Here is a 26,416-nt window from a genome sequence, read left to right as displayed (position 1 = left end):
TCTCCTGGGCCAAGAAAAGCCACACCCAACTAAATGGCATACATCAGGTGCTCAATAAATGTCTATGAAACTGAACTGAACTCTCCTTCCCAAAGAATACAGCCCCCAAGCCCAGCAGCAAGATCTTTCCTGAAAACTCCAGATATAAGCTCACTGTGGTTTGCAGCTTTTAAGAAAATTTTAAAAATAAGGGGAAAGTGGGGAAAAGAAGGTGTTGGTGGGGAGCTCACAAAAGTTAATGAGATTTTCTCAGCTACGGTACATGCCCACATTTTTAATAATTAGGAGTAATAAAAATTCTAACTGAACCTTAAAGGAACATCTTCTGTAACGAAGAGAGAAGTCAAGACAGACTTCTCTGCTGGGTGTAATGACTTGTTAGCCTCAGAAGATGGAGGTACTTTAAAAAACTAATTTATAGAAAAAAAATTGTTCAGAAAAATGCAATTGATTGGGCTAAAATGACTTATTAACAGGAATGCCAGATGATTCTCGTTCCCTTAAGGATTAAATTAGGTTATTAATCCTTCAAATTTCTAATGGAAGAAAGCCTTCCCCCTGCTTAGCAGATGGAGAAACTGAGGCTGGGGGAGTAGGGAGAGAGTGACTTGCCTGATGCAGGCCAAGTGGGCAGACCCTGGCTGAAGCCGGGAAGAGACCCAGGAGTCCAGACACCAAGTCCTAGCTCTGTCCCCAGCACTGTGGTGACCCCACCCCCCCACCTGCAGGTCAACAAGGGCCCGGCCACTGACTCTGCTCACCCACTGGGTCTGAGGTCAGGCAGGGGCCGGTCGAGGGGTAGGCGGTCACTGAGGTAGGCATTGTAGCCGTAGTACTGGAACTGCTTCAGGGCCACACGCCGGCCTTCGGGGCTGAGCTCCTGGCCCCAGTGTGCAAACAGAGAGGAGTCTGTGAAGGGCTCCGCCTCTGCCTCCTCAGGTTTGGCGGGGGCCTCTGGAGAAAGAAGGGATAAGGAGACAGTGGGTCAGAGCGCACCCCTGCATATGCCATGACAACCCCTTTCCCTTCCTCACCATTGCCTTGGGTAAAGCAATCTTAGCCCCAACTTTAGGGGTGGGGGAAGGGAGACTAGAATCTTCATGCTTCCGCAAACTCATTTATCCATCCATACATCCATTCACCCACCCAACAACCACTAGCGCAACGGATATAGAAATATACCCAGCAGGGTCTGCTGGGAAGCCGATGGGCGTGATCCTGACGCCCCACGGCTTTACGTTAGAACCTTCTCCTTTCCCAGTCTGCCTTCTCATCAGAGATGCCGGTCCCAGCCCGCGAATGGGACTTCTGCTTCTCTTTCCCCAGATCGTACCCCCATTCCCTGCCAGCTCTGAACCTGTCCCACATCCAGGTCCCCGAGCTGGGCATCTGCTCCCCTGCCCAGTTCTTGCCAGTCCACGTCTGTCTCCACTGTCTGGTCCTGCTGTGAGTTTCCTGGTCCCACCATACGACATTCACCTGGCTGCAAGGACCCTCGGCCAGACTGCCTCCTGCTGCCTCAGGCTCTGCCCACCAGGACAGGGAATCGTTGGCACAGGGGACAGCCATACCATCCCCAAACCTCCACGCACTCTGGGCACTGCTCATTGGACCCCTGGTAGACTTTGTGGGGGGCAGTGCTCACACCAGGTCAAGAAGAGCTCATCGTTTTCCTGGAAGCTTCCAAGAAAAATGGAAGAGGCATTATTACCTATAAGAGCAGAGGCTTGGATTCAAATATATCCCTGCTCCACCATTCACTGGCTACATGACCACAAGCAAACACTCAACCTCTTGACGCCTTGATTTCCCCACCTGTAATGTGGGAATAATAATACCCACCCACCACCCCCAAGATCTGTGAGGATTACATACAATCATGTATATAAAACACTTGTCTCAGAATAAGTGCACAACAAATGGTAATCAGGGTTGCTATAGCAAGAGGAGCCTGGAGGGTCATTTAAGTCCTTCTTTTATGGCGATAATGGGTAGGTCTTGCCAGGACATAGGCCGACAGGTCAAGACTATGGAATTCGTTCCCAGGGACGGGTAGTCAGGCCCACCATTCAAGGTCAGCAATCAGAAAAACTGGATAGAGATGCCAAGGTCACTGGACGGCGCCTTCCATGCTCATAAACATGATGTAAGAGACAGAGTCAGGAGCCTGGAATGAGACAGGGACCAGGAGGAAGCAGAAGGGGGGGTTATAGGAACAGGAGAGGCAGGCTTGGCACACTTGCCAAAGTCCCCTCAGCTGTCTGTATGGAGCCAGTAGGTGCAAGCACACCTATGCCAGGTAACTTAAAGGTACAGGCCGAGACTGGCCAGGGGTTAGGGTTCCATGGTCTTCAAGGTTGGAGAGCTCAGAGCTGCAGACCACTTCCTCTTACCACCACTTCCTCCTGACGGACTCTTGGAAGAGCCAGTCTGGGAAGCAGAGGAGGCCTAGGAGTAAGAGGGGGACCCTTCCAGCACCTAGGAAGGGGTGCTTCAGGGGGAGGAAGCCCCCATCACTGGAGGTGCACAGAGGGTGTCATGGACAGAATGGAGCTGTCGTAGCTCCCTGCAAATTAGAGAGCCGAAGATTCTGAAAGCAGAGCGAGCACGCCGATGCCAGAGACCTCAGTCAGAGAGATGCCAAAGCTTCTGTAAATGGAGCTGGGACTCGCAGGCGCTGGATGAAAATGCGTATGCACCTCTCCTCTTCGGGAGCCATGTCCTTGGGACATACCCCAGACTGGAGATCCATGTAACTCCCGAGATAACTATCACGGCTAGCACTTGCTGAGTGTTTACCATGAGTCAGGCTCTACTATAAGCATTTTTCACATGTCGACTCAACTCACCCTACCAGGTGGGAAGCGCTACTGTCTCCATTTTACAGATAATGAAGGTGAGGCACAGAGAGGATGGGAAACTCGCCCCGGTTCACTCAGAAGGAAGTGCAGTAGCTGAGGTGCAATGTCAGGATGTCTGTCCCCCGAGGCAGGAGTCCTAACCACGAAGCCGCACTGCCGCTACAGAGCAAAGGGCTGGATAGAGGTGAATTCCAAAGACAAACATGACCTATCATCTCAGTTATCAATTTTCCTTAGAGATACAGAAGGAAACTCAGATATGTTAAACATATTAGGACGTAGTAAAGAGTAAAATGCAAACTACATGTGCATTTCTATGACAAAGCAAGAGCTTTTAGGACTGTGGTGCTACTCAAAGCACCTTCCTAGAACTCAGGCTGCCTTTGGCCCCCCAACTAGGTATGCTTGAAGGGTAACACGGGGCGCATCTGATCTTGAAGGTCCTTGTTATCTCTCAAAAGATGGATGACTCACTCATTTGGAATGGGGGGTAGTGATAATCTAAATCAGTGAATCAACTGAATCATATAATATTTAACAGAAATGGAGTTTTACTGCTCGCACATACCTATGGATATTACCAAGTAAAATGAGATCAGTTAATGAAAAAATTATAATTCACAATTAGGCCAGTGTTTCATAAAAATGGATTATAAACATATTCAAGTCCTGGGTTCCACCACATGCTCCTGCCTTTTTACTCAGTATGGGTACAAATGACAACAAACTTGAAAGCAGTGGGTCCTGAATAATGAGTCAGGGGCGTGACAATGGGAAGAGGTGTATTTGTTGAATTTCTGCCTGAGCAGAGCACGGTGCTAGCTGATGTCCTTACCCAAGGTTACCTCTGTCGTGCTCACAGGTGTGGACTCCATGAGAACAGGACGACCTCTGTCTTGTTCCCTGCTGTATCTTTGGCTCCCAGCACAGTAAGTGGCTCTTACAAGGGGCTCAGTGCATCATCTTAAAACAAATCAGTTAATAAGTACCCCATAGTGGTTAGTTATTAGACAAGAGGAAACCAAAGATGAAGATGTTAAATGACTAATCTGAGGTCACCCAGTTTGTCAAGGGCATTGAAGCTTTCCTCTGCACCAGGGGTGGCAAACTATGGTCTGAGGGCCAAATCTGGCCCACCATCTATTATGTAAATAAAGCTTTATTGGAACACATCACATTCACTTGCTTACGTGTTAGCTATAGCTGCTTTAGAGCTTACAAAGGCAGACTGGGTATGACAGAGACCATATGGCTTGCAAAGTGGAAAATATGTACTTTCTGACCCTTTAAGAAAAAGTATGCTGACCCCCTGCTCTACACCTTACATGTGACATCTCTTAGGTAAGGAGGCTTTGCCTCTGCTAATCCATTCATTTTGTTTCCTTACGAGCACTGGCTGTAGAGACAGAATCCATACTCCAGCTCGACCATTTGCCAGTTTAGTCTAGCTTATCTGCACTTTGGTTCCTCAACTGGAAAGTGGAATGGATACTAAAAGTACCTTCTTCATAGGCTATTGGAGTGTATTCAATGAGCTGGTCCATGTAAGGAGCTTAGCACAGTGCCTGGCACATAATAAATGTTAGCTCGGTGGGCATCAGCGGCTAAGGACCCACACAGCCTCACAGCCCACCGGGGTGCTCTTCCACTGACACTTCTTGAGTTCAGATTACAAAGAGGAATGGCCTTGCCCTGAGGTCCCAGCTCTGGAAGATGCTGCTGCTGTGCAGCCCCCAGATGAAGGGTTTCCATGTCTACAAAGAGTGGCCTCCCCTTAACCAGTCCTAGACCCAACTCCCCTCACTCTCCACTAAGAAAGCAGACCTACAGGACATGTCTGACGTAGTTGGAGCTGTAAAGAGGCCCCAGGCAAGAGCCTTGGTTGGGTCTTCTGCAGGGGGCCAGGGGAGTCTGGACACATCTGGTGAGGGGCCAGACCCACGGATGTCTCTCGTCCAGGGATGAGACCTGCCCCCAGGAGCAGATGCAGGCTGTGGCCCCTGCTGGTGTTCAGTCCTACTCGGCCATGCCTGACCAACTGAGGGGGTGACCAGAGAGAGGTGTCTATGCAGGGGGCTGAGGGCGCCCAAGGGAAGAGGTCATTCATGGCGCAGATGAGCAGGGCACAGTGAACTCAGTCCGGCGGCTGAGCCAGTGTTTGGAGGATCCTTAGAACAGCACAGGGGCTGTGGTCCCAGCCCATTCTTCACCCAGCCCTAGTGCTTGTCTGCGTCCTAGGGAGAAGAGGCTGAGAGGGAACAGTGAAGGGTCATTTCACCAGACAGCCACACACGGGGCTCAAGCGGCACCTGTGTAACGCCCGGGCAGGGGAGCTATTCCTCTGCCTTCCCTGACTCACCACGAACAACCACGTGGTGTGAGCAGGAAGGGAGCCAGTGGGGCCTGAGAAAACCCATCAGCTGGAGAGACACTGCCATGCTATGCCCCTCTCTGCTCGGGACTTCCCATGGCCATCTGTCTCTCTCAGCCTCTGGACAGGTGGCTCTACAGAGCAGAAACTGGAGAACAAGAACCAGAGCTGTCAGGGCCCCAGCAGGCCTGGGACGGCCTGTGGATGGGGAAGGAAGAACAACAGTGCAGACTGGAAGTCTGAAAGGCCATGTGATTTGGAAATAGTTTATGAACCTACAAGCACGTATGCCAAAGTGCCACCTACTAACCATCACCAAAGGTACTGTCCAAAGTGCCACTCAAAAATGAGGTCCACTGAGGAGGGGACTACAGACTAATCTTGGGTGTTTGCTGCAAAACCTTTGCCCCTGGAGCTGATCCCCTCGTACACTGTACCCCAATTCCATTGCACTGGCCCTGCCAGGTGGTGAGGCCAGGCCATCGCAGTGGCCCTGTGATATAGGTTCTATCATTCCCATCATAGATGAGAGGAAACTGCAGGTCAGAGATGTAAAAGAACTTGACGTTGAAACCATACTCCTGACGGCAGCCCCGCCTCCATGTCATGGGCGAGATACACTGTCTGGCTTGAGGACCGGAGAAACTTCAGGTCCCGGGAGGCTGCTCCGTTGGCCTGCGCTGGTTCACAGCAGTTGTTAAACCACTGAGATACCTTCACAGCGCTGGTAAACAGCTGCTTCCCAGAGTCCCTCCGGGTGGCCCTCTAACCCCAGCTGCTCTGGCCCTTTTCTTGGAATGATCCAGATCTTTCCACCAGCCAGCAACTGAAAGGTGTATGCCCGGCCCGCCCAGGAGCCCCGTTCATGCACATTGGTTAGCGTCTGTGTCTGGCTGGATAAGTACAATTTGACCATTACTTGCTCGAGCCCTTCCTCGGAGGCCCCTGTGAGAAAGAATTATGGGTTTCTGGAGGCCTTTCACTCAGCTCATCCGTTCCCCATGTGAGTGCCTGGGCGTCACTGTGCATGACCTGTTTTCCAGAAAGTTCTGCCAGTGATCACAGAGGGCATCCAGGAAATGCCACAATATGGTCTCAGAGATACGCCCACAGTGCTTGACATGCAGCCCACCAATGAGAGCAGAGAATTACTGATTCAGGTCCTGACAGCTTCCATGCTAATTCACGGAGACAGGAGGGAAGTGGGGCAGGAAAGGAGCTTGCAAAGCTTTGAGCAATTAACACACCCAAGGCCGCAGGGCTGAGCACCCAGCCCAGGCTCACCAGGCAGGCACGATGAGCACGTCTGGAGACCCAGCCAAGCCTGTGAGGCTCCCGAAGCCGCTGTGCTGAAAGCAGGAGGAGTACCTGCACGAGGGCAGCCGTTTCAGAGAGCAGCCCGCACGGGGGCTCGCCCGGCTGCTTTCGCTCCAGAGTCTGGGCAGTGCTGAGACTGCACGATGGAGTGGAAAGAAAACGGGTTTGGGAGTGAAACAGACATTGCGATGCTGCCCAGTCCCACCCACTTCTGACCACCTGTCCTCTCTAGGACCACGTTCCTGGAGATCCCCATCTTTTGAAGCTGGACCATTTCGTCAGCTCCTGTCATGCACTTCAGTGGAAACTCTGAGGTGCTGGTGGCTTTTTTGGAGGAGCTGCCGGAGAGGCTGTAGCCCAGACCTCTCCCAACGCAAAAACCCAGCACCTGGCTCTGCCCTTGGATTTTAGGTTGAATCCTAAAATAGCAACAGAAGGGGTTCCATTGCATGACTGTTGCTGGAGGTCAAAGTGATTTGGGGCTGGACAGCAGGACTGGCCAAGCTCTACCGAGGGGACAGACAGAGCCACCTAGGACGTGGCTCACATGGCTGAGGACCCTTAGCCCTCTGCCCACGCTGGACTGTGTGCTCATTGGAAGTGGCAGCTCTGCTTCTGGTCCCTGTGTATGGGCGCCTTTAGGACTGTTACCCCAGGAAAGCAGTGGAGCCCTCTTGTTTCTTATGGTTTTTCTCGGTTTCCTATATGCCCCTCTTTCAGGCAGAGCTAAGAAGGCTTTGAGGGTGGCTGGGGAGGGGGGCCTCACTCTGCCCTGCAGCCAGTGCTATTCTGGTTTCTGAAGCTTTGGTGTTTGGTGGTGAGATCCAGAGCCCAGGAGCAGGGAGGTGGGAGGAAGCAGGACAGCCAGGCCGGTGTCCCAGGTAACTGCCTGCCATGTGCACTGGGGCCTTAGGTCTAAGTTCATCCGGGGGACAGGCACAGACTGTCCTGTCTCCTGGTCCGCCTCCAGGAGTGTCCTGGGGACCTCCTCTCACCCCACGACTGGGTCTGCTCTTCATTGTTTCTGGACAAGCTCCACAGCCCAGCCCTGCAAGTCTCCATTTCCTTTACTGTGAGACAGGAACAGACTGCCAGGCTGCTGGGGAGAGCCACTGTGAGTCAGCTTTTGGAAGGATGAAGGCTAAGCATTAAATAATGGAGCCAGCAGTGCTGAATATCCCAGATAAGAATTCATAAAGGCTGTTGCCTTTCCTTCCATTCCTTTTATTTTTTTAACAGCTTTATTGGGGTGCAATTTACATACCATAAAATTCGCCCTCTTCAAAAGTACAATTCAATGATTTTTAGAAAAGTTTTCTTCCGTTCTTGAGATGTCTTGTTGCATGCTTTATTTGGGGTTAAAAAGAAAAGGGCTAATTGAATATCCCGAAATGTACGTTTGTATCACCTGCCTGCTGGCTTCCCGCTGATGATAAGGGACCACTGTTCTCACTAAAGAGCCTGATGCCTGGGCCCCGCCAGCCCGAGAAGCCCAGGCAGCCGCGTCTGCAGAGCATCAAAGCCAGTTCATCGGAGCAGTGCTCGTGAGGCAGGATTCACACCACCACACAGGGAGTGGTTCACCCCAGCACAACAGCGGCTGGTCTCTGCTTGCCGTCGGTCGGCCGTGCCACTTCCACGGCCCGGGATGTGTGTCCACCTCCCTTCTCTTCCATCAGACCCCGGTCCAAAGTGGGGCCCCTCGGCCTGTCCCAGCCAGAGTGAGGCACCGAGAGCCTGTGGGAAGCAGGTGGTCCTGAGAGGCAGGAGGGCTCAGTCGACCCTCACCTCCAACCCTGGGCAAAACCCCGTTTCCCAGTCTGTGAGAGAGACCCAGTGTTTGTGTTCCATTAGAGAGAAAAAGGAGGACTTGAGCACATCACCGTGATGCTTTTCTTATACCTCGAAAAGCAAGACATTACGCCTCCCCTTGTACTTGGGCTCCTAAGGGGAAATTTTCAGATGTTTTATGTGCTAATAGCCCTACTAGTAAAGAAGCGAAGTATTCTGTTGAGTTGAGGGTCTTCCCCCCTCTCCACTTCTGGGCGTGCATTAGGACACGAGCTGAAGGTCTTTTGCCAGCAGCCCCTACAATTAGGCTTTCTCTTCCCGAAAGAGAAAACTAAGAGAACTGCTAAGAGAAAGAAGTAGGATCTGGCAGGAAAGGGCTTGGAGATAATCGGAAGAAACGAGCTCTGACAGACAGCCTCAGGTCCCACGCCATTCAAATCGTCTGCAAAACAACTTCATTCATCTTGGCAAAGACAAATCCGGAAGACCTTCCTCTGGCACCTGAAGAGCACCGCGGGGAAAGAAAAGCAGCTTCCTCAGAATGCCTCCCTACCAGGCGGGGTCAGGCCTGCACGGCGAAGGGCAGCCTCCTGCAGGTGGTCTAAAGTCAGCTCTGCCCTTGACCGGCTATGTGACCTTTGTCAACCTCTCTGAACCTCAGCTGGCTCATCTATTTGATGAGGATAATAATACTTCTCACTCACCGCAAAGATTAGGTGAGTTGGTGGCATCAGTAAAGTGCTTAGCAAACTGTCAGGCTCCTGGTAAGTGGAGTAGTTCCCTGTTGCTGCCGTAACAAGTGACCACAAATTTAGTGACTGAAAACACAAGTTTATTATCTTGCAGTTCTGGAGGTCAAGGGTCTCACAGGGTCTCTCTGAGATAAAATCAAGGTATTGGCAGGTCTGTGCTCCTTTCTGGATGTTCCAGAGGAGAACTCTTGAATCCTCCTTTCCGGCTTCTAGAGGCCACCTGCTTTCCTTGGCCCATGACCCTCTTACTTCACGGTCAGTGCCAACAACGGTGGGTTAAGTCCTTCTCATGTGGCATCCGTCTGACCTCTTCTGATCTCCTCTGCCACTTTTAAGGACCCCATGATTACAACGGGCCCACCTGGATAATCCTGAACGCTCTCCCTGTTTTAAGGTCAACGGATTAACACCCATAATTCCATCTGCAACCTTAACTCCCCATTGCTATGTCAGGAAACGTATTCACAGTTTCCAGAGATTAGTATGTACAGATCTTTGGGAGGGGCACATTATTCTGCCTACCCCAGTACGCGTTCCATCATTGTGGGGTTTGCTATTTATAAAGGCACGATTCTAATACTCTGCTCTCAGGGCTGGAATCCTAAGAGGCAAAGGAAAAACAGCTCACGTTTGTCGAGAGCTGACCATTCCCCAGCTCTCAGCACCGTGGCTCTCTCCTCCCTGACACTGCGCTGGGACTGCACGAGGGGATACACCCAGGAAATCAGGGCAGGGCTGCCAGCCAGGTTCTACAAAGGAGCAGGTACACACGAGGACAGCAGGTGGCCGTGAGCTGTGGAGGGGTCTCGTCCATGATCTTGAAGCCACCTTGGCCCTGCGTCCCTCATACACCAGCTACTAAACAACGAACGAGAGCCTGGATGGAGTGAGGCAGGTACTGCAGCAATCACCCTCCTGCCTCTCTGCTTCTTTCCCAGCAGCTCTGACTGAACTGTCCCCGTCTCACCGCTGGCCCTGCCTCTGCTGCTGTGCTTTGAATTGGTGTTGGCAGTTGGTTGCCCAAAACTCTGGCTTTCCAAACTCCCTAAAGCTGCAGTTCTATTGTCTTGGGGGGGTTTCTCATCTGAGAATCTGAAAAATTACCCACTGGCACATACATAAAACAATCTGCATTCAATTTCATGGGAGTCGTGAGAAGCAGTATGATATACCGCAGAGATGGGCAAACCTTTTCTGTAAAGGACCAGCAGTGAATATTTTAGGTTTGCAGGTCTCAGGGTCTTGGTTACAACTACTCAACTCTGCCATATCTCTGGAAAGCAGCCATAGATGATGTGTAAATGAGTGGGGGTGGCTTTGTTCCAAGAAGAGTATTTCTACAGCAGGCAGCAGGTCAGATTTGGCCCCTGGGCTGCAGTTTTCTGAACTCTGGTGCAGGGGTAGCACACGCTGTGGCTCCTGGCTACTGCATCTACTAGACGGCCAGGTCATAACTGCTCTGTGCCTCAGTTTCCTCACTAGTACATAGGAAAACAATACCTGCCTTGTTGGGTAGTAGAGAGGAATGGAGGAGTGAACCTGTGTCCACTCAGAACAGTGCCGGGCACCTTGTAAGCTGGGTGAAAGTGTTAGCTAGGATCTGCCTGCTGGTCAACAGCACCTCCCTCCAGGACACTGGCTGTGAATCAGCTCTCTGCCTCGTTCCATGACAGCCCACTCTGATTGCCCAGGTACTAGCCTCAACGTTGTACTAGACACAACGCTAGCCCACCTAATCCAGCCCCAGCCTGAAAGGACAAAGGTAGTTACGATCCTGGATGTTCAAGTCACTGTGAACAGGACCCTGGGCGTGGCTGGGACAGAGGACAGAGGAGTCAGGCACCCTGGCAGGGGCTGGCAAGGATGAGAAAAGGCTAGGACTCAGGAAGGGCGGCAGGTCCTAGCAAGAAACTGGAGAAGGAGTCAGGGGTCTAGGGAGAAGCACAGTCATTCCATTCTGGGCTGACATGGCAGGCAAGGAACAGGCATTCGTCCGACTCTGTGAGCTCACTCCAGATACTCTGTGATGGCCGCTCGCAGCCAGACACATCTCACACCTGCTCCCTTGCCAGCCTGGGACTACTGTGCCCTCTCCCCCCTGCACAGGGTGGGTTCTGGGCCTGGGTGTGGCTAAGCTCACAGCTGAGCCAGCTGGGCAGGTAGGGATAGCCAGAGCTCAGCGTGTGCACACACACACTCATGGAAACGGAAATGGACTTGATTAGAAATTATGCAGAATGAAAGCTGCTAGTAAAGGTCCAAGTTTTTATGCTCTGAGCCAACCACATAAAGAACATGTGAAAAAGTCATTTTAGGGAGTGACAAATGTACGTACCTCCGGAACCGGGATTTATAGGTGCCATTATGTGCTACTTTCAAGCAACCCTTTAAACCTAGATTTCTGCCTAGGAGATATAATGAACTCTGAAGCACATACCACCTTTTTTTTTTTCCTGAGAGCTGTCAGCCTGGAGCTGAGCACCCGGACTTCTAAATATACACTTCACCATTCACACATAAAACACTGTTTCCACACATCAATTTCTTGGAACGAACTAGCTGGTGACCCTGTTGATGTTAAAGTGGCATGCTCCTCCGGGCACAGATGCACAGATGGGAACAGCTGGGCTCGACAGTGAGAAAGAAATGTAGTCCTTTGCAGCACGGCAGCCGGCAACCCAGACCAACTTCAGACGCCTGCAACAGCTGCAGCTCTTAGGTGCCGGGACAGGCTACAGGAGAGTCCTTGCTTTGGGAAATCTACAGCCTGAGGTCAGCTGGGAAGAGTGTGTCCCTTCCTCTGTAATTTTACTCTACCCTTTTCCCTCCAGTCTCAGCCTCTCCAGGGAAGCCTGCCGGTTTCCAGCGTCTTTCTTCTGGTCTTAAAGGGACAGCCACGTGCTGTCTTGCAGTGGCTCCCAAACGTTAACGGGCATCAGACTTACCCAGAGGGCTTGTTCAATCAAGGATCATGCTGGGCCCCCCTCCCAGCGTTTCTGATTCAGCAGGAGGTCTAGGGTGAGGCCTGAGAATGTGCATTTCTAACAAATTCCCAGGGGATGCTGAGGCTACTGGAGGGGCCTCACTCTGAGAAGCAGGCTGTAGAGGTGACTGGAACCACAGGCCTCCTTCTAGCCCTGGCTCTGCAGCTCATTCACTCTGTGAACGGGCAAGTCGCTTGCTCTCTTCAGGCCTCAGTTTTCTTCTGGGTAAACATAAGAGGGTGGGATGAAATGCTCTATAACAGCGGTCCCCAACCTTTTCGGCACCAGGGACCAGTTTCGTGGAAGACAATTTTTCCACGGACAGTGGAGGGGGTGGGGAGGTGTTGGTTCAGGAGGTAACATGAGCGATGGGGAGCGATGGGGGGCAGCAAATGAAGCTTCACTCGCTGGACCACCCGCCACTCCCCTCCTGCTGTACGGCCCGGTTCCTAACAGGCAGCGGACCGCTACCGGTCCGCAGCCCAGGGGTTGGGGACCCCTGCTCTATAAGACCCTTTCATGTTCTCAAATGTGATTCTAAGGCGGTTCAGCTCATACAGGAACTGGTGGTTTCCACTTAGGAACAGAATGTTCAATGGTACCCTTCAGCCTCTAGTTCAAATTTTTTATTTTTTAAATAAACAAACCAAGGTCCAGAGAGGTTAAATGACTCGCCCGAGGTCACACAGCTCGGTAGCTGCTGATTCTTGAACCAGAAAAGTAGACCAAGCCCCTGAATGCCCTCATTCCCTGCTCAGTGCGTTCTCCACCACCCATGAGGATTTCTGCAAAGCAGCTCTGGGGACAGACAACCTGCTTGATCGCCAAGTCTTTCCAGTACCTCTGAGGAAGCCAAACCCCAGAGCCCGAGGCTTGGACAAACCAGCAAATCCTCCCTCAGACACACCTCACCAAGACGGGTGCCCGGGTCTAGATCGGCAGAGGCACCTGCAACCTATATGTCAGGCTGGCAGGGAGGTGAGAGGTGCTCTGCAGGTGTGGAGGGAGAGGATATGAATCCCCAGATCCCAGGACTATTAACGAGGCTCCCAGAGGAGAGCAGAGTTCCTGTTTTGCTCAGTTATCACCAGCTGTATGCTCACACACACATAGTCACAGCAGCCCACAAAGGCTCGTCCGGAAAGCAGATTCCTCTAGTCCCAAGAGGCTGCTCACCGCATGGAGGCAGACCATTAAACAGGTGTCATTTCAAAGATGAGAGAAGAACACTTGTAAAAACGCCACTCTGGTTCAACAGCCACATCTGAATCTTTAAGTGCAGTTTACAGTGGAGAAGGGAGTAGTCGCAGCCAGGGCCTGGGGGGGTCAGCTCACAGGCTCCCAGGTACCTGGGCTGTGGGCACCCCAGGGCCAAGCACCGCCACTCCCAGGAGCTGTTGGCTCCCTGGACATCTTTTCATTGCTGTCCTCGGTCGTAAATCTCCCAGCCCAGGCAGCCACGGCTGTATTTCAGTGAGGGAAAGTGGATTTGTCCTTCAAGAAAAGTTAACAAACAGGCCCTCCCAACCCCAGGCTCCTGCAGGACCAGGAAAGGCTTTGAATCCACGTCAAAGAAGCCATCAAAGGAAACAGGCCATTTCAAACAAAATCCATTTCTCGAGCATGACGGTAAAAATATTTATCACATGAAAGACGTGAAAACCCTTATGATGTCTTAACGCTCCGTATTATGGATGCAGCATGTGTCCAGCGGAATGTGTGCAAAAAAACCGTCATGCCTGTGACTTTGAAAGAGGGAAAAATTAGTCCTTTCCATGTGGCAAATTCTTAATTTACCAACCCAGTCGTGCTGCATGGTCACCTGAGGCAAAGGAAGGAGGTGGGCCCGGCGTTCAGCCAGACAAAATAAGCAAGGGCTTCAGACAAAGAAAGTCTACATGTCCGGGACACGGTGAATAGGGGGTCCGACACTTATCTATCTCTGTCAGCCAGGGCCCTTGGAAAGCATCCACCCTCACGCCTCATGTACAAGGTCAGACAAGGCCACTTCAGTGTGTCTCAGGATTACCCACAGGGTCTGAACTTTCTTCAGGCACCTCCATAATCATGAGCATTTGCTGTTCAAATGGATTTTCAAAGTGCATGATAAAGCCTGTTCCTACTCCAGCAAAGGATGACGAGGGGGCAAGACAGACTTCCTGGGAGGCCCGAGTTTCTCAGGCTCAGATCTGAGGATGAAAGCTCTGCTCAGAGACCTTAGGGCACTGAGGTTCTACCTCCATGCCATACCTCAAGGTTGGTGGGTGACCAGAGAGGGCACTGGGATGCACAGCCTCTCATGGATCCACGAGCATGTCCTTCTCTTCGGGAAGGAGATGCACCCAGTTCTAATGCCCTTTCCTCCGGATGGGTGGCTTAGAAGGAAGCTCCCTTGTGGGCCCTGGCACACTGAAAAAGACACATGGGCTTGCCCTACCTTTCTGGGTACCCACAGAGAGGTGGAAATTAAACCCTATGTATTTGGAGTTATAAATCAAAGTTAATTCACGTACTCAACAAATTGCATCGAGATGCAGCTGTGCAGAGGTAGCCTAGTCTGGAAGTGAAGTATCAGACCTCTGAGACACACTGCTGGAGTCTGGAACTTGGCTTCACTCCTCGCTAGCTGTGTGACACGGCACAAGTCACTTAACCTCTCTGTGCCTCAGTTTTCTAATGTGGAAAAATGGGGATAATCATAATACCTCTTCCTTGTGGGGACTGAATACATTAATGCGGGGCTCTCACATTCTATGTGCTACATAATCACTGGTAATTGTTGCTGTAGCTATGGGCAGGTACTATGCTGGCTGCTGGGACAGAATTAGGAGCAAACAGTGCGGAGTTTATGAAGTGGTTACTCATCGCTTTCTCATCTTCCTCACCAGAGTCAGGTCCGCAGAGTCACTTAGAACACAAGCCTCCTCCATCCTCCCTAACAGGACGAGAGGACACAGAGCCCGCTGGTACCCTGGGGTGGGGTGCCTTGGGATGCCTGAGGAAGGCCGGCCTCGGCCTTCTGCTCCTCACCCCATTCCTGCTAAGGTCAGGAGAGGAAGGGAAGTCGGGGAAGCCACACGGGAGTGGGGGAGACCAGTGCCACGGTGTGAGGGCCTCTGTATCAAGACGGATCTGCCTGGCTGGGGAGTTGGGTGGGAGGTGGTGACGTTTCCTCCTGGGTCAGTCACACTGTGCAGACCTGAGCTAGGACACGGGGACTCCAACCCTATGGGGCTGTCTGCAGGAAACCCCAAGGATTCCTCATAGCATGGGTGCTGCTCTCTCCAGGTCGCCCTCTGCTCATGACCCAGTGGGATGGCACCTTCGCAGTAAAAACCAAGGCAGTCTGGAGGGTGAGGCTGACAGGTAGAGCTTGGGCAGGGTCCTGAGGGTGGCCTCTATGAACCAGAGACAACTGGAGGTGACAAGCTCCTCCATTGTTGGGGATCATGAAGGGAAGGTCCCCAGACCCCTCACACACCCACACCACTCGCCTTTTACAAGACACACCACAGTTAGCATCCTAGACCACGGACTTGGGCAAGGTCAGCCCCATGTGAACCTCCTCTCCTCCTGCCAGGCCCCAGGAGGAGGAATGGAATTGACGGACAGCACGTGGGCTGTCTTGTGGGGAGGGGCTCACCCTGCCCAGATGTCCTGCCCCCTGAGCCCTTGTCTCCCTGCATACCTCACCAGCACACTGCTGAGCACGGCGGGTCAGAAAGTTCCCGGATGCAGACATGAGGCAAAGTCAGAGCCCAAAGGACCCGCAGGAACCATTCATCCAGACCAGTGCTCTTGGCCTTTTTTTGATTATAACCTACGGTAAGAACTACACTTACGTCTAGCACACGCATGCAAACATACATAAGGGAAACCACAACTTACAAAACAGTCTTTAGCCTTACCATATATGACTAACTCTGGAATATTCTATTTTATGTTACAATATTTTGTTAAGAATGAATGCTGGTTGTGACCTAGGAAACTGATTCTATGACCTACTACTGGGTTGTGACCAGCACTTTGCAAAACAATGATCCAGAGCAATGGATTGCTACCTTTTAAAAATCAACGCCTCCTTTTCATAAATGTTAAAAATCCCTACCCTCCTTTCATGTTCTTTGAAATTTGAAAATAAATTAACTTTCACAACTGAAAACAAATAAAAATAATGGCATTTTGGAATCCGCTTCTTCAAAGTATGCACGCCACCTAACCCTACTTTCCAAAGACTTTGATATGGACCACCCCATAGGAGAGAAGATGCCCCCCCCCAGTTGAAAATAACCTAGTTAAGAGTGGTTTTCAAGAGCTTCTATGGAGCCCCCTTGGGGAAAATGGACCCTGTGTTGGGGGAAGGGGAGGGCTGAGGTCCCTCTTTCCCCCTCTACCATAGCTGCTTTGCCTGAGTCTGTTTATATGTTAGGGTTTTATATAGGAAACCCTTTAAAGAAAGGGTCATTGGCTAAAGAAAATGGTTTGAACCCCAGAGGCTAGTGAGTTCCTCTGTCTCATTTCCCTGGGGAGAGAAAGAGGCCAAGTCATTCATTCCATCAGAAAGATTCAGGGACTTGCTGAAGATGACACAGAGAGGCAAGGTTAGGGCAGAAGTGAGAGGAAGACAGGACAGAAGGTGAGACCTGGTCTATGGCCACACCACCCTCAACGTGCTCCAGCTCATCTAATCTTGGAAGTGGGACCTGGGCAGGGTATTCTTAGGTCTTCAAACAGTTTCAAAAAGACCCAACGATAAGGACATGCACAACGAAGGGACCCAATTCCTTGGCTTTGAGCTCGATTTCTAGAAGACTCGGCATGGAAAAATACTAAGTCAGAAGCCCTGCTTAACAGCTACGTGTGGCTTTGATAAATAAACGTGGGAAAATGAATTGATCATCTCTGAACAGGGGCAGTGTGTCTGGAGGAGAGCATCTTCTTAACCTGGGGTCCAGGAGGAGGGAACCTCTTGATGAAGAGAAGATAGAAGAGGGGGTGTGCATGTGCTCAGAGAGGGAGGACGGCGGGGGGAGGTGAAGAGGGTTCTGCTGGCTTTTCCACTAACACACAGAAGCCGACGCCAAGTGTCAAGCTCATGGCTCTGTGGCATCCACTACATCGGCTGCTGCTGCCCCAGGCTAAGTCATCCACCATTTGATAATCAGAACACCCCCAGGACTGGCTGGTTCCAGCTGCAGCTGTTACCCTCTGCTCCTTCGGAGGGGCTTTTCTGACCCAGAGCCAGGAGAGGCAACGTGATAGAGGCTCTTCTCTGGACTCCAGCAAAATCCTCTGAACACAGCAGATGCTGCCATGCCTATCTGATGGCCGTCCAGAGGCATCAAAGGCAGCCACTCGGTGTTCTGGAGTGAGCCCAGGTCCAGGCCATGTATGTCTCTTGAGGGTTGGAATCAGCCCAGAAGACACACCCACACACACTCATGCACCCACAGAGCACAGGCAGGCACTGTCCCTGAGGCTGTGGCTTACCCGAGTTCCCAACCCTGACTGCACACCAGTGCTAACTGGGGAGCAAAACAACAACAAAACTACAAATGCCCAGGCCGACACCAGACTGACCGATTCAAAATCTCTGCAGGTAGGGTCCAGGCATCTTTTTTGTTTCTTTCTTTTGTTTTTTTTTTTTGCGGTATGCGGGCCTTTCACTGCTGTGGCCTCTCCCGTTGCGGAGCACAGGGCTCGGGACGCGCAGGCTCAGCGGCCATGGCTCACGGGCCCAGCCGCGCCGCGGCACGTGGGATCCTCCCGGACCGGGGCACGAACCCGTGTCCCCTGCATCGGCAGGCGGACTCTCAACCACTGCGCCACCAGGGAAGCCCTGTTTCGTTTTTCAACCTCTCCAGGTGATTCCAATACACAGCCAAGATTTAGAACAACTGGGTTGGGGAACAGTTTCCAAACTGCAGTGTGTACACAGAAGTCCACTTGGAAAGTCTGGGGACAATACAGATTCACCCCAAGATGGGCCATCCCCCAAGATTCTGGAGCAGAAGGTCTACAGGGTAATTATTAACAAGTCCTAAGAAATGAGCTCCTCCCTATCAACAGAACTTCATGTCAATTCAAACCATCGCACATCTCACGTAACAAAGCAACCCTTAGTGTTTTATCCCCTGAACAAGTACTGTAATCCTTTTATATACCGTAAGTGTTTTATCGGACAAACACAATGCCTTCTCTCAGATGTAGCAATATGGTGTCATTACCCTCTTTCAAACAGCCTTTTGGAAATTTAATAACTGATGATGCCAAGGTCTATTTTCCTCATCTGAGCATCATGATGTCTCATTTTCCCAACCTGAGCATCAGAAGATTCCCCCTCCCCAGGGCAAATTGTGCAAGGCACTTGGATATACTCAGGTATAGAAAAGAAAGCCACTCAAGGCCCGGAGCTGTGATGGTCCCAGCCCCACTGGTGAGCTCCATCTTCCCTCCTGCCATGAAGTTCTCATAAACGGCTGAGTCTTGTTTTGAGATTCTGAGTCTTTTCTCTACACCACAAACTGTATTTATGACACAGTGCTCCCCAGCACGCACGTTGAGAAACAGAGCCGCTGAGCCTGGGCTGCAGGGAGGTTGCCAGAGAGTAAAAGAGGCCAGGTTGGGGGTGGGAGGATCTCACAGGCTCTTCGTTGAACCCCCGCTTCCCTGTGTTTCCTGTTGGCAGGATTCTTGGAACTGGGGGCTTTTTCAAACAGCACCCCTAGAAATCAAAATGCTCCCCTCCGCTTCGAGAACACCAGCTTAGCCAGCAGTCACTGCAGAGGGGCTGCAGCAGATTCTGCAGGTGTTGGCGCTGGGAAAGGCTGGGAACCATGGCGGGAGGGATGCAAAGATGAGGCAGCCTCCCCGCCTCCAGTGACCTCACACGTAGGTATGAGATGGACAGGTAGACAGGTGTACTGCCTGTGTACCGCCATTCCACAAGGGGCTGGAGGGCTGGCTGGCTGGACAGATGGACGGTCATACCGACACAGGGTCATTCAGACCTACTGCTGCAGCCAGGGTTTCGTAGGGAGAGCGTGTTGGGCACAGCTGCTGCCTCTGGAGATGGGGCCGGCGGAATGCAGCACTCTACGTCACTGCCAATAAGCCAGCTCTGAGGGGACTAGTGTTTGGATCCCGGGAGCCAGGAAAGGCAGTCTGAGCTGTATAAACACAAAGGAGCCAGTCTGTTTTCTTGCCTCTGTGACTGTCGCAGATGGGGCAGCACTAATGAAGGTCCCAAACCACAGGCCCAGACTGTTCCCGGGGACTTCAGAGAGGGAGTGGATGAAAGGCATCCAGGCAGCTCTGCAAACCTGCCCCTCATTATAAGCGCTTCTGACACCTCATGGCACCGTGTGGGCCTCACTGTTCCCATCTGCAGCTTCCCCTTCACCGGCAGCCCAGGCTTTTCCTCAGGAGCCCAGAGAGGCCCTCGGAGGCTGGCGAGGCAGCAGGAGCATCAGGGAACAGACAGTCCTTCCCCGCCAGCATCCTCAGAGCCCTGACCCCACAGGCCACTCAGCCACCCTCAGCATCCACTTCGTGTGTGAGCACATCAAGCGCCGAATCTAACAGACCAGGGTTTGACTCCCGGCTCCGCCACTCGTACCCTCTGTGACCTCGAGCAAGTGCCTGAGTCTCCCTCAGCCCCTCAGTTTACTCGGCTGTGGAAAAGGGATGAAAAGAAAACCGACCTCCTCAGAGTTGGGAAGGGTACCCAAAACATTTCACAGAAAGCATTTACCACGCCTGGGACCTGGTAAGCAACCAGTCGATGTCAGCGAGCCGTAGCATTACCAAGGTCATTGTTGCCACATGGACCGGTGGCAGTACAGGATACAGAAAAAAACCGAGGGCTGAGAAGCCAGATTCCCAAGCACAGGCCTCTGCCCTCTACCAGCCACACGAGACCTTGCACTCCGAACCTTTTAAACCTCAGCTTGGACCAGACAACAACTACCAGCCCGACAACCAGAAGTACTGTCTTTCCCATCTGCTTTTGTCTCTCAGGTTACCTTGGCCAATTGACAGGGACACCTGGAAGGGGATAATTTTGAAGTTGTGCCCAAGATGTTTCCCTGCCTCGGGAGGGCTCAGAGCCAGCCCTTGTTCCACACTTGGCCCCAGCTGTCACTCTTATTGTGTCCCTGAGGCTATAGACCCTGGACCTCCAGGCTCAGGACCAAGTCCTCAGCCCCTGGTCCCCAGAGTGGAGACCCCGGGCACTAAGGTACACCCACGGTCCGTCTCTCTGTGCATGTTCCTATTGCTGGTGCAGAGGAACTTATACTCTGTTGCACCCCACTTTTCTGGCCTGGCCCACAGATGGGAACTTTCACCTTCTCAGAAGATGGGAAGAAGCCTCCTACCCTTCTCCATGCATCTCACTTTCTCCTTAACATTAGGGTATGAGTTGGCTGGGTAAGTGACCACACGGTAGACCCCATTATTCCTTGGGTATGGCCTTGAGAACAGTGATGGGATGATTAGTCACTGGCAAAATTTTGACCTTTTGCTCTCTATATGACTCCTTTCTACTCCAGGGCTAGTTGAGATATTGGCAGAGACAAGGCGTTGACTGAAAGCTTGGTTAAGGCCGCACTAGCTGGGCCCCATGGCAGATTCTCAGACCCCTTCCTTCTTCCAGAGAGTGTCTTCCTACCACTGTGAGCCCTCTGGTTGGCCTGTAGCAGCATCTCCCCAAGGCCTGTCCCCACACCCGAAGACCAGGAAGGACTGCCAGGACCTGCGGCTGCCATGGTGTGTCCACGGCACATCCTCAGTCCCCAACCACCTGTGGCTCCAGGACACATTCCCTGTGTCCCAAGGACACTTTCCCCCTCCATATCCCCATCCTAAAAACCTTTGCCTGGGAATCAAATGTCCCTCCCAATAACTTTTTTTTTTTTTTTTTTTTTTGGCCATATGTGGGCCTCTCACTGGTATGGCCTCTCCCGTTGTGGAGCACAGGCTCCGGACACGCAGGCTCAGCGGCCATGGCTCATGGGCCCAGTCGCTCCGCAGCATGTGGGATCTTCCCAGACCGGGGCACGAACCCGTGTGCCCTGCATCGGCAGGCGGACTCTCAACCACTGCGCCACCAGGGAAGCCCCCAATAACTTCTTGATTCCTCCCCATCCACACTCAGAAGCCCCTGCACATCAGTCATCACTCTCTCCTCTGTGTCTTCATCCCCTACCTTTCCTCTGGATCATTCTCCTGACATCATCCATGTGCCCCAGTCCCCCTCATCTAATAAAACCCTTCCTGGATCCCCTCACCTCCCCCGTCATTTCCCCCTTTTCTTCAATTTCAGGCTTCTTGTAAGAGAAGTCTACACAGACTGCCTCTTCCTCGCGCATCCTGAGACTTGGTTCTGGACTCCTCTCATGGTTGCAGGGGTTCCCCGAGTGCAGGACTCTGTCCTCAAAACATGCCTTCATCCCTGGACATGGCCCAGGGCTTAGCACATGACAGATGAACAACAGATGTTTGATGAATGAATGAACGAACAAATGAACACCACTCGCATAAGGCATACCATCCTGTGGGCTGCATTTTCTCATCCGTAAAGCAGTGAGGCAGGTAGGACCGGTCCAGCTCTGACATGGCATTGCTCTGGGACTTCCCTCTCCACGCCATCACAACAGACAGGTGGTGACAGGCTGCTCATGATGGTGCCAGTGTCTGGGGTAGCAACATTAATCCCAGGAAGCTTTTTTTGCTCTGATTCCCTGGCTCCCTTTCAATACATCCCGTTTCCTTTCACTTTGTTGAGCACACCTGCCAGCTCTGCCATGAGATTTTGAGTTTACCTGAGATGATATTTATAACATCCACAGCCCAGGACTTGGCACATGAAAGTAGAATCTTTGTGGAACCATACTAAGCAAGAAAACTGAGGCTCAGAGAAGTTCAGTAACCTACCTGGGGATACCCAGCAAGAAAATGAGGGAGGCAGCTTCCAGTCATGCTGGTCTCATTTTAGTTCTTTGGACACCCCCCCCCCACACACACACAAACGAGATACTCTCAACCCACCTCTGAGACACAAAGGCCCAGAAAAATCCCTGGAACCATACAGGACATTATTGAATAAATAGAACTCAATATTAAACAGAACTCAATACTGTCACTTATTTGACTATCTCAGAACAAAATACTCGGAGGCAAGAGCGTGCATGAGTGAAAATGTTACTTATTGAGCAATCAAACGCAAGCGCTCTGGGCCCAGAATATGCTCTCATATAGAACTTACTTTATAAATACAAACCCAGTCTTATTCCAAGGTTTGAAATGAAAGATTGGCCTTTCAACGGAGAATCTGCATTTCAACATAAAGGTGTCTTAGTTATTCACCAAGATTCAAGATCTGATTAATCCTATATATTCAGCATTTAGAAAGCCCAAGGAGCCCAGAAGGCTCGTTTCAGGCCTAAAGGCGGCAGCATGCCCCAGAGGTGCCTAGTGAAATATGTGAGTGTCACTTGCAGCATCTTGGGTCCCAGCTCTAAAGGAAGTCTCCAGGGACGGCAGCATCAGGGTCATCCTTTTACAAAGCTGAAGTGTGCAAGTGTGTAGTGAGAGAGGGACAGGTTCACTCCCAGGCGCTTGACTTTGTTATGCTAATTGAACACCTGTTACCTGTCAAGTGCCAGGTGCTATGGCTACAACAGTGAACTTGTCAGGCAAGTCTGTCTCAAGGACCCTATATTCCTTTTTTTTTTTTTAACATCTTTATTGGAGTATAATTGCTTTACAATGGTGTGTTAGTTTCTGCTTTATAACAAAGTGAATCAGTTATACATATACATATATCCCCAAATCTCTTCCTTCTTGCATCTCCCTCCCTCCCACCCTTCCTATCCCACCCCTCTAGGTGGTCACAAACCACCGAGCTGATCTCCCTGCGCTATGTGGCTGCTTCCCACTAGCTATCTATTTTACAATGGGTAGCGTATATATGTCCATGCCACTCTCTCACTTCGTCCCAGCTTACCCTTCTCCCTCCCTGTGTCCTCAAGTCCATTCTCTAGTAGGTCTGCGTCTTTATTCCTGTCTTGCCCCTAGGTTCTTCATGACGATTTTTTTTTTTTTAGATTCCATATATATGTGTTAGCATACAATATTTGTTTTTCTCTTTCTGACTTACTTCACTCTGTATGACAGACTCTAAGTCCATCCACCTCACTACAAATAACTCAATTTCGCTTCTTTTTGTGGCTGAGTAATATTCCATTGTATATATGTGCCACATCTTCTTTATCCATTCATCTGTCGATGGACACTTAGGTTGCTTCCATGTCCTGGCTATTGTAAATAGAGCTGCAATGAACATTTTGGTACATGACTCTTTTTGAATTATGGTTTTCTCAGGGTATATGCCCAGTAGTGGGATTGCTGGGTCCTATGGTAGTTCTATTTGTAGTTTTTTAAGGAACCTCCATACTGTTCTCCGTAGTGGCTGTATCAATTTACATTCCCACCAACAGTGCAAGAGGGTTCCCTTTTCTCCACACCCTCTCCAGCATTTATTGTTTGTAGATTTTTTGATGATGGCCATTCTGACTGGTGTGAGATGATATCCTATATTCTATTGATGGAGATACATTAAGTAAAATAAAAGCAGGTCATTGCAGACCATGACAGCTGTAATGAAGGAAATAGACCTAGTGGCATGATACGGAGAAAGCTGGAGGGGAGGTGCTGCTTTAGATAGAGTAGTCAGGACAGGTCAAGCTGAAGATGCATTTGAGCAGGTATCTGAAGGATGAGAGGAATGAACCACAGGGCAAAGGAGACAGCAAGCACGAGAGTCTTGTGGCTCAGGGTGTCCAGAGAACTAAAATGAGACCAGGGCTTCCCTGGTGGTGCAGTGGTTGAGAGTCCACCTGCCGATGCAGGGGACACATTCGTGTCCCGGTCTGCGAAGATCCCACATGCCGCGAAGCGGCTGGGCCCGTGAGCCATGGCCGCTGAGCCTGCGCATCCGGAGCCTGTGCTCCGCAACGGGAGAGGCCACAACAGTGAGAAGCCCGCATACCGCAAAAACAAACAAACAAACAAAAAATAAATAAATAAATAAAATAAAATGAGACCAGCGTGACTGGAAGCTGGAGAAAGAGCCCACAGGACTCTGTAAGCTGTGGTAAGGAGTGTGGGCCTTGTTCTAACAGCAAAGGAAAAACTTTGAAGGGTTTAAGCAAGAGAGCAACATGAGCTGCTGACCATATTAAAAAGTTCATTCTGGGCAGAGAATGTGGGAGGAAGCCAGTTAGAAGTTATTGGGCAGTCCAGGCAAGAAGTGTCCTGGATGAGGCTAGCAGCTGGAGATGCAGATAGGTAACCAGATTTAAGTTACCTTTTAGAAGTAGAAACGTCAGGCTTGAAAGTTAAGTAAAGGTGGATTCATTCATTCATTCAACAAGCATTGAGGATCAAGAAATGGGAGGCTCCCAACCGTGGAAGAGTTGCTGGAGCAGAGGCAAGCCTTTTGAGGCCCTAAATTAAAATACCATGAAAATTTCAACAGGTAGATTTCAACCTGCTCTCACTTCAATTTTATCACAACAAAGAGAATAACCAAAGATCTCCTTATGCTTTTTCTTATATTTCTACCTTATGTCATTTCTCTGGATGCTCTCTACCTGCAAAATACATCTTGTTATCATATTACAGTCACTGCATCTCAAATAGCTGATAATTATCATATTTCTAGAGCCTGTTAACATTTACTCTCTACAGTGATATCCTTCTAAATATCCATGTGAGTGATTTTTTTCCCTTTTTTTCTAAACATCACAGGTAGGTGCTCAGTGGAAAAACAATCATTAACCTCATTAAAGCAGCAGGGTGAAATGCTGAAAGCATGGCTCCTGACATCCTAAGAGTCTAGAGCTGGAGCCCCTGAGACCCCAAGTTGAGTTTTGTTCCTTTTAGTGATAATGAACGTTAAAATCCAAAGCATACTTTAAAACAAAATCTTTGCAACTTGGCCGGAAGCTGCCGCCTCCTATTGCTTATGGGACTTAACAATACTGCTAGCCAGCCCTGAAAGGAGCCATGGGGACAGTGGTGGTACCTGCCCAACATTTACTTCTTGTACGTTCAGAAGATGCTCAGCTTCGGGCAGGGAGACATTAATTAGAAAACTAGAAAAGAGCCAGTTTGAATCTCCCAGCCGCAGCAGTGCTCCTACAGGGAGCCTCACACGAAACGAGTTCCCCGTGGCCTCTGGATGGTCACCGTCATGGTCCACACTCATCTGCTACACACACGTCTTGACTCCACAGAAATCCAAACCATGCAGACCCTGAATCCACTGTCTACACCAGAGGAAGCAACAGGTGCCAAATCTAGGAACAGAGTTGGGGAGCCACGGTCTTCACGGCCCATCTCCTTCTCTAAACTCAAGACTTCCCGTATGGGGACACAGCTCACGATGATGGAAATACAGACATGGAGAAGCCAGAAGCGTCTTCTCTGTTCAGCCTCCCCTTCTTGTCCCCTGGAGGCTGTGATCTCTCAACGTATTTGTTCAAGAATCATATTTCCCCTTCATATCTGCTATCCAGGTCCATAGCAGAAATCAGAAATCAGTTTAGTTCAGGCCTCCCCCCAAACCAGCTGATAACTCTAGCTCAGGGTCAAGGTTCTCATGAATAGCAATGGAATTGGGGGTCACCTAGACACCAATGACAGCGTAGAGACAGGACCCTTCAAAGTTGGGTGCCCCTGGAATCCCAGGCTCTTACCCTTGCAATAGCTGACTTACTGGGGCCTGGAACTCTTTTCACCAGGGATATATATTTCTGTTCTCCTTCCGTGTTTTCTCCTGTGGTTATTCAGGAATACTCAGAGCCAGGGAACGTGATTCCTCTTGGGTGAACAGAGGTAACTGGACACATTCAGAAGGAAGAAATTTCTCCCATAGCCTATAAAATTAACAGCAATAAATAAGCAAATAAAACGTGCTTCCTACCAGTCCGGAGGTGCTGTGGCATCCTCCTTTATTGGCTCATAAAGCGTCGCCTGGCAATCTTGCTCTGCTATTGACAGCCCCAGTGACAAGGCTAAGCTATCAACTCACTAATTGGAATGTCCTTTTTTCAGGAAACTTTCTGAAGGAATCAAATTTCCAGCCCCCAGTGTCTCTTTCAGAAGCCATTACTCAGATGTGCTTAGATATTTGCAATGCTATTTCATAGCAACCTTCAGACGGTATGACAAGTGTGCAAGGGGGAGGCAGATTCTTGAAGATGCCTGTCTAACAGGAAATGCTAAGCTGGGAATTTTCACTACAGCACCAAGATGCAATGGATACCAGATGCC

At 50.7% G+C, this 26,416-nt stretch overlaps 1 protein-coding gene across 4 annotated transcripts in view; it reads right to left on the bottom strand.

Annotated features, from left to right (window-relative positions):
- The window catches only part of GALNT18 (polypeptide N-acetylgalactosaminyltransferase 18), a 547,599-nt gene that overhangs the window by 187,336 nt on the left and 333,847 nt on the right, over nucleotides 1-26,416 (bottom strand). For all 4 annotated transcript variants that reach the window (XM_079929173.1, XM_079929176.1, XM_079929174.1 and 1 more), the window contains exon 5: nucleotides 762-954. In XM_079929173.1, the coding sequence (XP_079785299.1) occupies nucleotides 762-954 (193 nt within the window). The remainder of the gene's footprint in view (nucleotides 1-761; nucleotides 955-26,416) is intronic.

Source organism: Stenella coeruleoalba (genome assembly GCF_951394435.1).
Source record: "Stenella coeruleoalba genome assembly, chromosome: 8".
NCBI lineage: Eukaryota > Metazoa > Chordata > Mammalia > Artiodactyla > Delphinidae > Stenella > Stenella coeruleoalba.
The sequence above is the reverse complement of the archived record's forward strand: the minus strand, read 5'-3'. Positions and strand labels throughout refer to the sequence as shown.